This window comes from Chelonia mydas, chromosome 2, assembly GCF_015237465.2.
Source record: "Chelonia mydas isolate rCheMyd1 chromosome 2, rCheMyd1.pri.v2, whole genome shotgun sequence".
Taxonomy (NCBI): domain Eukaryota; kingdom Metazoa; phylum Chordata; order Testudines; family Cheloniidae; genus Chelonia; species Chelonia mydas.
Window position 1 is genome coordinate 139,210,924 of NC_057850.1, and position 12,560 is coordinate 139,223,483.

Below are 12,560 nucleotides of genomic sequence, written 5' to 3' on the forward strand. Positions count from 1 at the left end.
GCTTATACAGTATCCTGCCAGATTTCTGATATTTCACTTATTTCTAATGAGCCTGAGAGCATGATGAATATATATGATAGCAAGCAATTCTCTGACAAAAAATACCCTATAAATCCCTTCTCATGAGGCAATAAATAATATACACATAAGGTGCTGTAAAAAGGTGTCATCTTCCAACAGTTCCCTGACCTTAGGTATACACCAGAAATCTCTCAATCTTCTATGGTTGTTCCAGAAACTTTTCCAATATAGTAACTTTCAGTAACATGGCCTGTTACAAAACCTCCCAAGAGATGGGAAAATCATGAGGTTCACCACTGAGAGAGAAAAAGAGCACCCCCCTGGCAACACTTACAGCCCCCAACAGCACTCTAACACGGGTTACAACATACTACGCGACTAAGGCCCTATGTAAACCATGATTTCATAGACTGCAAAGAAATCGTGAAGTTAGCTCAACACCACATTTTTTTTTCAATATTCTTAAACAAAATGAAAATGTGTACAAATAATTTCATACAAAGATCACTGTAGCAAACTGCACAGTTGAGATGTTACACCTCCATGTGTACTATTTTCCCGCATGCACAGAATAGTGTGCTGCAAAGTAATCACATCATCAATGTGACTGAATATAATCTAGCTGGGAAACACTGTACACTACAAATAAGAAAATGGATGCCTCAAAAAAAAAAAAAAAAAGGTGTCTGCAGCAGATCACATAAAGCAGTATCCACCATGAGTTTTACCCAGTGATGGAGATAAGCTCTTCTGTACCTCCTGAAATGTTACTGTACATCACTACCAAAAAAGTTCAAAACAGTCAACTGGCTTTAGGTGCTTATCAAAAGAGAAAGGTGGAAACTGAGAGCAGTATAGCAACTCTTTTACTTGTGAAGAAATAAAAGCCAGTGACTTCCTTGTTTCAAAATTCCACTGAAAACTGTAAGGCACGCAATTCCCTAAATATTGACAAGACAGACACATTTGTTTGCACAAATATCTCCCTTCATAAAACTGGACAACCAAAGGCTATGGGAATTTTTCAGAAAGAATGTAGTAAATGGTGGAGTGATTCCTTCATCAACCCAACTGAGATATGAATATTTACCTAAAGTTGACAAGTGTCAGAAGGAGGAGATTATGGAATTTGTAAAGAAGTCTGGGTGGCTGTCCGTGGTCACTGACAAACTAACTGATGCCCAAGATGAGTATGTGTTACATATTTTGTTTTGCAAGTCCTAAATTGTGAAGACAATCTAACTTGGAACGGAAAGTTGTCCTTGCCGATACCATTTACCTATATGTGGTTATTTACAACACCATTGCACACGCTACTGTAAAGTGCTGAATACCTTTGGAGTGGATTTTGATTATATTAGTTCATCTATCTCTGACAACACACTCTACGTCAAAAGCTTACAATCAAATGCTTTGGCATTACTGCTTAACTCAGTTCAACATACCTGTAGTGCTGACATAGTAGCCCTTGATAATGAGATCTGAAGGACCAATTTCCCAAAGGTTGACAAGCTAACAGAAAGAGTCAAAAAAGTTTGTAAATATCATCCGAGCAGAAAATTGCATTTTAAAGAAAATCTGCAAAGGGCAGTCTAGGCTGTGGGTTTGAATCTTCCTATGAAACTGCCACCTAAGGCAGTTAAGACAAGATACGAAGCTTGCATGCTGCTACTGATTACCATGCACAGTACACTGAGTTTGGTGGAAGAGGAGATGAAAGTTACAAACACAAAGTGTTAAGGAGCTGAAACATCTGTTGCACGGTTCAGAAATTTTACAGCTACAACTCAATTTCATCTACACATAAGCGGGGGAATTGGTCCTGCTATTGTGGGGAACTTTCCCAGCTTATACACTACCTCGGTGAAGTGGGCTAGCAAAAGGATCTGAGTCCTCACTCCCATTTCCTTTACCCATAGGCCTGCCTGACCTCAAGGGCTCCCCTTCCACTCTCATGCGTGGCAGAGTCCTCGTAACCCAAACAAAGCTGGGCCCAGGATTCCTTGGGGGCTCGATCCCCAACATTGTTTTGGTCACTTAGGGAAGGGGCTAGGGTGTCCCCACTCCAGGATTTGCTCTCTGCACTGGATGCTTCCCTGACCCACTGATCATTACATACAGTTCAAAGCAAATACAAATTGATTAAACAGCAATCAATTTAAAAAAACAAGGAAAAAATGGGAAAGGTTAAAGGAAAACACATAACCCCGCACTGTGGCACGGGGACATCACAACCAGCATCTCTGGAATGTAAGAGAAGTTCAGTCTGTTCCTCACAAGCCCCAGGCCTCCTTCTCAGGCTCTTGCTGTGCTGCAGGGATGCTGTGGTTCAGACACTTGCTCTGGCGGTGACCACATGCTCTTAAGTTCTAGGTGGCAGGACCCTTCTTCCCAGAATTGCCTCCGCCCCATTGGGGTTATAATCCCCATCCAAGTCTGGCCGGCGAGGCGTCTTGGCTGGGCCCGCTGCCCAGGGTCCCCCTTGCTCTCCCCGGCTGCACACGGCACTGGACTGCCTCAACTCCAGCTCCACTCTACCTCAGCTCTGTTACTGCTGCTTTGCCTCCAGCTCACTGGGCTGCTTCTCTGGCCCCTCTGGCTCTGGTTGCTGCAGCTCTCCTCCTAGCACAGGTCTGCTCTGTGGGCTGCTTCTGTAACTCTCCTCCCAGCACAGGTCTGCTCTGTGGGCTGCTTTTCTGGTCCCTCTGGATCTGGCCCAGCTCTGCTCCCCAGCTCAGCTTGGGCCCCAGCTTTCTCCTTAGCTCAGCCCAACTCTGTCTGACCCAGGCAATTCCAGCTCATACGGTGGACAGAATCCCCCTGGCCTCCTGATTCCCTGATTAGCCTGCCTGCCCTGTTAATCAGGCTGACCTGGAGCATTGGCCTCTCCCCATTGTTCTTGGGGACAGTCAGTCTCACAGTCCTGATTTCCCATTGGCCCTTCCCCTTACTTTTGGTACTAGGAGCTAGCCAATCAAAACAAACAAACAAACAAACAAACAAACAAACAATAAAACCAAACAAACAAACCACTGAGTTTTAGTAAGGGGACAACAGTCCCCTTACATTAAGGTATGGCAAAGAGCTTGCTGATTTGATCAAATGGTTTGAAAGCTGTGAGATGTACATGAATCAAGTATACAATAACGTTGTTGACTTAATTAACAACTTACTGAGCACTTAAAAGTGAGCAAGACAGTGGTGATGCAGGGATTCAAAGCCAATATATTAAAACTTTTACTGAAGTTGCAGATAAGATTGCAAACTACAACCTCCCGAAGTGCATGGAAAGAAAACCCCATTTCACCCAGCCAGCATGCCAGTTCCTTAAAGCAGTAAGGGTCTTTGATACCTTGCAAGTACATACTTTAAAAATAGACGCCATCCCACTCGATTTCTTAAATCATTTCAACAGGAGCTGCAAAACTGAATTAAAAGGCTACTGGTTTTATGCAAAGGAATGCAGCAATGATTACCTTTTGGAGGTCTACAGAACCATATCTTTCCATGTCTTTCAAAATTTGCCAAGTAATATTTATTTGCAGTCCCTAGCTCTGTGGATGCCAACCAAAGTGTTTCAGCATATGGGCGATTCCTACTGAGCAGAGGCAATCCATCAAAAAGGAACCACTCAACAAACTGATACTTAACTTTAATTAAAAAAAGAAATAGAAATAATTGAATATTTAGTTGACTGTATATGTGTTTGCTTACTGCTAATTTTAGTTGTAAAATTAATTCCATGCATACTCCATGAAATTCAATATTTTGCCCTCTACATTATGATGAATTTTTTAAACAAAACAAAACAAAATTTTCACAGGGCACTCTATATGACCTTCTTAGAAGTGCGTTGGGGCCAGATTGGGAGTCTAGTCTTTTAAAGAGATGGAACCTTACCGAATCAGCCATTCCACTGGCTGACACACAAACCCACCTTTCCACTATTTCAACACTACACAAACATCCCTTCTACAGCATTTTTCAACAGTGTGGGAGCACTGCTCACACTTTCCCCTCCCAGCACACACATTGCAGCTCTGCTTCTCTGCCTCTGATCAAAAATCTTGGCTCTGGCTGAAGCACACAGACAGAGCAAGGAGCTGAATACTCTCTCCCTAATGCATAGGGGCAGAATAAAGTGCCATAACCCAAGAGAGAGCTGGACAGAAAATCAGGCAAAAGAGAAAAAAGACGTTCCTTTCTATGAAGTAGTGTCATAAATCTACCTTTTCAGTGGCTGTTCAAGCATATGAATCTTTCTCTAAAGGAAGTCATTTCAAGGAGAAAATGGCAAGAGTGAAATTTTTTTAGAAAAGCAAAATAGGTTACCTGAACTCTATAATTAGTTTTTCACTTTGTTACATTACTGCTATATGTATACACTCATAGTCATACTTTGTGTGGTGGGATCGAACCATATGCAATCATTGAAAAGGGGGAGGGAATAGCAAGGATACTGTCAATACTCCAGTGTTACAATCTTTACTCATTGGCCGATCAAATATACATCTACCTGTGCAGGAAGACTCAGAAAGGGAGAGAAATAGTTTTACCAGAAATGCTGAAACTGCCCTCTGATTGGCTAACCGTAAGCCAGCTGACCCTTTTACAAAGTTATAAAAGACCGAGGCAGCTGTGGAGGAGGTTGTCACAGAAAAAAAAGCTCATGGACCAAGGTCCTGATCCCGATACCAGACTCCACTTTTCAGTGTCAAAAGTATATAGGAAGCTGGCCAAAAGAAGCCTGGGCTAACATTACTCATGCACTAAATTCTTTGCTGACAAAAGTCAATGGAACTGAACCTATTTAAACCAGTAGAGAATTTCAGTAAATGAGCCCTCATAGTGGGTTAATTTCCTTTTTAATATGCACATGTAACTCCCACGAAGATTACTGCAAGTTACATGTGCATTTCAAGGTGAGGATTAGATATGAGGAACAAGCTGCAAATGAAGATCTGCTTCCAAACTCCTCCCGAGTTTGGAGGAGCATTTAAACCCGGGTTTTGGATTCTGGCCCATCATTATTAATTTTAAATCCCTCCATGAATTCACTCCAACACAATGGTTATATATACTTTGCCAGGATATGCTATTCATGGATAAAATTAACAGAGATTTTAAACAGAAAAAAAATCCCATTGGAGATATACCACACTGCAGATAAAAAAGGGATCACAAAGGAAAGGAGAAACTTGTAACTAGGGGTGTAACTGCACAAATGGAGAAACATATTGCCAGTATCAGAATATCTGAGCCTCAGATCAAAGAAATAAGGAAAATTGTTTTTTCCAGGAATACACATTCTAATTGTATCACCCTAAAACCACAAGAATTTAGACCTTGTTTTGGTACCTTTACAGCTGATAATTTTTCTTCCTTTGTGCGTAGAGAATTTTTATGTGGCTGAAGCATTGGTGCAACTAACTCAGCGAGCCAACCTGTACACACTCCTTTTCGTGAAACCAGTCGAGATGGGGAGGATGGAAACTCCACAACATTAAAAACAAACTGCAGTTTTCCTGGTTGAAATAAATTGGAGCTGCAATGACACAAATGATTGAACAATCAAAATACTATCTGAGAAGGAATCAGTACAGTAGCTTCATTTTGAGCCTAATCCAAATCTCATTTAAGTCAGATTCTATCCCTTGACTTCATGGGGTGGGGTTGTACAGGGCTGGATTGGCAGGTGCCTGGACAATACCATATGAATGACTCACAGAATTTGAACAAAACTCTTCTAAATTTATCAGATTCATATGCATGAGAGTTTTATTTTGTGAGAGCACTGGTAAAATGTTACCAGCCACTCAAAGAATATTGCTTTATTTATATCCAACACAACATTTGTGTGTGTTTTTAATTAGAACATTTTTATAACACTTTTTATTAAACTAAAAAATGAACTTAGATTCTTTTCTACCCAGGTTTTATTTTTCCTTTCTTCCACCCTATTTCTTCTCCTCCATCTATTGTCTCCATCTTTTTCTATTTCCCCTCATTCTAGATTTTATTTAATGTTTAATATTGTTCCCTTTCTTTTCCTCTCTCTCTCCATTCCTTTCCTATCTTCCCACTCATCCTTTTTTAATCTATTTCCAGCTCTCCATTCTTTTTTTTAACCAATTTCATCGCTTTCCTTCAATTACTTCCTCCTTCTCATCGTCAGTCTCCCCCTCCTCCATTCCCACTCAATAACTCTTCCCCTTGCAATCTTCTCACTCATAAATCAGCTTCCTGATGTCTTTCTCAGACAACTCAACCTGGCCTGCTGGGGAAGGCTGCTGGGCAGGTCCTTTCCAGAGACTGCCATGCCTTCAATACTTGTCCCTGTTAAAGGGCTATTGGGGGTCTCTTCCTTCTCCTCTTTCTGCCTCACAGGATTTGGGGATGGAGAGCCAGGCTGCAGTGATCTTCTGTATCTCTTCCCAAAGGTAAAGGCTGGGAGCTACCTGGCTGAGTTAGTTCAGCAGCACTAGTAAATGGGAGCAGTTTAGTCACTCCACTCAGTCTGCCTGATCTCAGAGTAAAGCAGTTCCAGGACTGGCAGCTGAGCAGCGAGACAGCCTTGCTGCTCATGGAAGACATCAATCCACTAGGCAAATGCCTCATGGCCCAGTCTAGTCCTGAGATTATTTACTTGCCTGCTGTGTGTAACTAAAGCCATACTGCACACTTGTGCTGGAAGTATTCCAAATAAATCAAGGACATTTTCATGTGTTTAGTCTTGCCTCAAGATTTCTAAAAATAAATAAAATAAAAAAAATAGTTCCACTGTGAGGGACTTCTGTAGTTCCCAATTTGCTATTGTCTGTCTGTATAATCTCTGTCTGGTTCTGTGATTGTTCCTGTCTGCTGTATAATTAATTTTGCTGGGTGTAAACTAATTAAGGTGGTGGGATATAATTGGTTACATAAGCATGTTACAATGTTAGGACTGGTTAGTTAAATTTCAGGAAAATGATTGGTTAAGGTATAGCTAAGCAGAACTCAAGTTTTACTATATAATCTGTAGTCAATGAGGAAGTGAGTGGGCGTGGGTGGGAGGGGGTGGGTGGGTGTGTGGGAGATGGGAACAAGGAATGGGGGTAAGGAAATTGGAACCATGTTTGGCTAAGGGCAGGAAGAGAAACAGGGACACAGGTGTAAGGCTCTGTGGTGTCAGAGCTGGGAAGGAGGATACTAAGGAAGGAAACTGGAATCATGCTTGCTGGAAGTTCACCCCAATAAACGTCGAATTGTTTGCACCTTTGGACTTCGGGTATTGTTGCTCTCTGTTCATGCGAGAAGGACCAGGGAAGTGAGTGGGTGAAGGAATAAGCCCCCTAACAGTAGTTACCTATGTGCTGGGGATTTTAGCCATTGGGGATTGCATGTGTATGTACAAACTCAAACAGGTAAAGCTGATTTCCACGCTGACCGCAGGATCAAAGTTCTCTTAAACAAAACTAAATTGCAATATAACCCAGAGTTTGCTCTCTGTAATGCCTTAACAAGGTATCCTTTTGTGAGGAAAAACAATGCCTAAATTACAAACAAGATATAATCTAAAGATATCAGTACCTGGAAGCTGAATAGGACCTGGCTTGGAGTTTAGGAAGATGTTCTGAAATGAATAATAAAAAACCCATTGGTTATCATTGTTACATCAAAAATCATAAGCAAATTTCCTTATGCCTTACTAACAACACTGTGGAAGAATTCTGCCATCCTCATATTGAAGTAGCACCATATTCCATGAGAAGTACCTTTTATTTCAATGGGACCACTCACTGAGCAAGGTCCTACTGAATATGAGTAAGGTTATCAGAACCTGGTCCTTAATTATATGCCTCATGAGGCTTGCCTGGTAAAGGTGAAGTGTCTAAAAGGGGAACACGAGAAAAGAAGAACACGAGAAGGCAAAAACCCCAAGTGTTGGAAAATGGGCCCTTGAAAATGTTAGCCTTTTTTTAAAGCAGCTTTACAAATAAAGGCCGTGATCCTGGAAACACTTATGCCAGTGCTTATCAATATGCACAGGAGCAGCGTAAAGTCAACAGGACTACTCACCTGCATGAAGTTCAGCATGTGCATAAGCACTGGCAAAATCAAGGCCAAACACTACAAAGCGAAGAGCAGGTCTTTACTTCCAGATTATAATTTCAGTTTGATAACCATGGCTAGTGATATTCCCAAAGAAGCAATAACTGAATAGTGTTTTGTTCTTAAACGTATACTCTGTTGCATTTTCAGAAATTAAACACAACTGAACTTAAATCAGCTACTTACCTATCAGCAGGTTAAGTGGAGGTTTGCATGTTGGAAAAGCATGGAGTAAATCCAACAAGCAGATACTTGGGTCTCTAATGAAATTACTGTAATCAGAGGCTCCTTGTTTGCTACACAGCTCCTGAAGCCTTCGCTTTTCTCTGGCATCACTGGTGTATTCTACAAGAGCTCGCAAAAATGCCTAGGGGAAGAGAAAGCAGGTTTTAATTGGGATGAATTTTACTGTTTGTATTTTCATGATATTTTGTTCATTACCTCAGTGGAGATTTGCCCAACTAGCTGGGAACAATTTGGATTGCCTGCAGGGACATCCTGTAGGTTAACAAATAATGCAATTTGCTATGTGCTACATATTTTCACCTCCCATGAAAATTTTTCCATTTCTCAGACACCTCCTTCAGTGCCTGGGGCAGCGTAGCAGGTCATGAAATCTGATCTAGTCAGGTGGAGGATGGTGTGTACTGCTAGATAAACGTGCAATATTAAGTACAGTATATACTGAGCAGCGTAAATGCAATTATAGTATTCTACTCTGTTCTCCTATGTCCACATACAGCAATCTGAGCTTTTCCTACGGAAAAATAAGTTGCGTATTGTAAAACAGTGAAAATCATGTTTAAAATATTTGCAGTGTTATACTTTCAACATGACATTAAAATATACACAGTACATAAAAAGAAACACGTGAATCAAAATACTGTGTAAATCAGAACTTGTATTCTTCAAAAAAAAAAAAGACTGAGTTTGCTCAAATTACATTCTAGCACAAGACCTCTACAGAAAGTAACAGTTTTGACTACAAAGTTATATAAAGCATGTTGTGCACTGAACAGACTATAAAACAGATGGGTTATGAAAATTGTCTTGGGTGGTATTCCCTAACCACTACTCTACTTACTCTCATTGCTGACACAAATTTTGCAAAACTGTTTAATGCAGTTTTGAAAGGTTAGGCCAATTAAAAGGCTTTTTTATATGGAATGTTGTATAATACTGACATCCAGTGGATCCTGCTGTAAAAACTACTCCAACTGAACGAGTATGGCACGTTCAAAAATGCATTTCATTGAATTTTTCCCTAAATGTATCTCCAAGTGTGTTTTAACAGAACTGTATACTAGTGTTGCATTTTTTAAAACTTTCTGCTATTTCCAGGCATTAACTGTAAAGGAAGTAGTTTTTATTGGTTGTGAAATCAAATTCCACAACTGTACTGGCTCAGCTGCAAAATCTGTGGAGTATTTTGCCAAGTTATTGCAGAATTAAAGCACATGGGAGTTATGATTAAAATAAAAAACATTTTGGATTGTTTGGATGTAGCAGCCCACCCATTTCTAGTAATAATACTGAAGATTTAGTTGGAGATTGGTCCTGCTTTGAGGAGGGGATTGGACTAGATGACCTCCTGAGGTCCTTCCAACCCTGATATTCTATGAGTCTATGAGACGTAACGTGTACAGGATATCTTTGGTTAGTGAGCACAGCTTCGATTATACACTTGCAGCCAAATTCTGCCATCCTCATGTTGAAGTAGCACCATATTCCATGAGAAGTACCTTTTATTTCAATGGGACCACTCACTGAGCAAGGTCCTACTGAATATGAGTAAGGTTATCAGAACCTGGTCCTTAATTATATGCCTCATGAGGCTTGCCTGGTAAAGGTGAAGTGTCTAAAAGGGGAAACCTTTTTTAAAAGGTTATTTATTTTAAAAAATACAAAATAAACGTGTGCCTGTTTATTGATAATGGCTTGTACTTGAAGAAATATGGCAGGGTAAGAAGACAGACAAGAACAGATTTACTACAGACAGCACAATTAGGCAGTTTTGCAACACAACAAACAATTGTTTTATTGTTAGATGTCAGATCAACTGCAGTTAGTTCATTTTAAGCTTAACGGATCTACTCAGGTCAATGCCCTAGAAACTAATGGTATGTCTACAGGGCACACTCATTGCAGCAGCGTGTAGAGTACATAAACTGCACCTCCTGCAGCATACGTATAAACAGCAGTGTAGATAGCGAGACATGGCTTAGGCATATAAAGACACATCTGAACCTTGTGGGTATGTACCCTACACAGCTCTCTACCTGCCAAAGCAGTGCCTTCTTCAGCTACACTACTATTTTTAGCAGTTTTTTGTCCCACTCCCAAACCTTTCCCTGCCACAGAGAGCTGCTGGAGCTTTTCCCCTTTACCTCCCCACTGCCAAAGCCTTTCACTACCACACGTGGCTACATACTACAGCGTGGATGCCGCCTGCTTTTCACAGGAGCGTGTAGCTATGCATATGCTACATGCCATCACCAGTGGTGTACAGTGTAGACATACTTTAGGTTTCTGCCCCTGATAGCACAACTGATGCTACGTTACAACTGATGATAGCACATCCGATGAAGTGGGTATTCACCCACGAAAGCTTATGCTCCAGTACATCTGTTAGTCTATAAGGTGCCACAGGACTCTTTGCCACTTTTAAGATCCAGACTAACACGGCTACCCCTCTGATATTTGATTTAATGTGGCTGATACATCTTCAATTGAGCGTGTGAATAAACACTTGTAGTTTAGCTTGTTATGGCTGTAATTCATTCTGGAATCATTTGAAATGAAAGGTTATTTTTATAACTGGTTTACTTCCTTGCGTATCACAAGGCCTTGATGTAGCCAAGATCCTTCAGGGAGACATAGGCAAGAAGTGATCTTAATGCTTTATTATTATTATTTATTAAGCACCAATGTTCTTGGTGCTGTTCAAAGCCAGAAGACCCTGGGTGGGATTCACAAAGGTTTTTTGGCACCTAACTTCCACTGAAAGGGGAGCTGGACACCTAGATACCTTTATGAATCCCATCCACTGTCCCTACCCAAATAACTTTGAACTATAAGGCGATGGTTCTCAACCAGAGGTACATGTACCCCTGGGATTACGCAGAAGTCTTCCAGGGATATGCCAACTCATCTAGATAGTTGCCTAATTTTACAACAGGTTACATGAAAAGCACTAGCGAAGTCAGTAAAAACCAAAATTTCATACGGACGACGACTTTTTTATACTGCTCTATATGCTGAAATACAAGTACAATACTTATAGTCTAATCGACCGTAGGTGAACAGAGCAGTGCCCCACAGTGGAAGGGAGGGTCTTCGGCGTTGCAGTCGTGGCGGATGATAAAACCATAAGTCCCAGTAGAGCATCTGATGACAATGCTGCTCTAGGGCATGGTGCTGTGTGAACATATGGGCTGATGCCCAGGCTGCTGCTTTGCAGATGTCCATAATAGGTACATTGTTGAGGAAGGCTGTCAATGTAGAGTGCTCTGGTGGAGTGTGTGGGGTTCCCCGGCGGGGGTTGTAACTGTTAATGGTGATAACAAAAGTCAGTGTAGCTGGAGATCTATTTTGACAGCCTTTGTTTGGACATGGCGTCTCCCTTAGATCATTCCATAATGGAAAGAAATAACTTTGGTGACTTTCTGAAAGACATCCAGGGTACGAAGACTTGCTTCTCGTTTGTTCCCATGAGATTTTGGGACAAACGATGGGAGATGGATGGGTTGGTTCAAATGGAATGATGAACCTATTTTAGGTAAGAGATTGGGATGTGGTCATAGGTGTGACATTGCACTCCACATGCTTTATGGAAATATGTTAATGAGCGCGAATATAATGAGCGTGAATATAATGTAACTGGAATATGCTTCATGCAAAAGATCTCTTGTAAGGTATCATTACAAAGCTTTTAATCTACTGAGTGTAGTCATCCTATTTGTATGTTTGTATCATTCTTGTATCTAAAACTAGAAATATGAAGTCTAACTCTGAAGTCCTACTGTAATTATGCAAAGTATGGGTCATTAATGATGGTTTAGAAGCTTGATGGCTCCCAATGACTATAAAAATTGGTTGTAAATGGCTCTGTTTACTTGTAAGCCTTCCTGTGTTCATGTCAGTCAGGCCGGGAAGAATGGAGGCTTGGGGTCTCACAGGACATGTGACCATGTCTCCTGGTACTGGATTCCATCTTAAACCTGGTGCTTTTCCATTCAGAAGGAGGGGTGGGGACCCAGAGAGACAAAAGAGTCCCGCCTTGTGCCAAAGCTATAAAAGGGGGTGGAACAGAACAAAGGGGGCTGCCAGTCATGAGAAATCCCCTACTTACCACCTGAGCTGGAACTAACAAGGATTGTACCAGGGGAAAGGATTGGGCCCAGACTAGGAAGGAGTCTAGTCTGTGAAAGAAGATTAAAACATCTCTG

The 12,560-nt window shown here is 41.2% G+C and overlaps 1 protein-coding gene across 14 annotated transcripts in view; it reads right to left on the minus strand.

Annotated features, from left to right (window-relative positions):
- The window catches only part of MTRR (5-methyltetrahydrofolate-homocysteine methyltransferase reductase), a 116,740-nt gene that overhangs the window by 34,763 nt on the left and 69,417 nt on the right, over positions 1–12,560 (minus strand). For 9 of the 14 annotated variants that reach the window (XR_006288775.1, XR_005224448.2, XM_043540275.1 and 6 more), the window contains 3 exons: positions 8,299–8,479; positions 7,591–7,633; positions 5,380–5,566 (listed from right to left, as the gene is read on the minus strand). Coding sequence is in view for 9 of the 14 variants with exons in the window: in XM_043540275.1 (XP_043396210.1) it covers positions 5,380–5,566; positions 7,591–7,633; positions 8,299–8,479 (411 nt within the window). In the remaining 5 variants the exon portion in view is untranslated. Of the gene's footprint in view, positions 1–1,466; positions 1,534–5,379; positions 5,567–7,590; positions 7,634–8,298; positions 8,480–12,560 lie in introns of all 14 variants that reach the window. The other 5 variants (XR_006288774.1, XR_005224445.2, XR_005224447.2 and 2 more) reach the window with 1 other exon arrangement.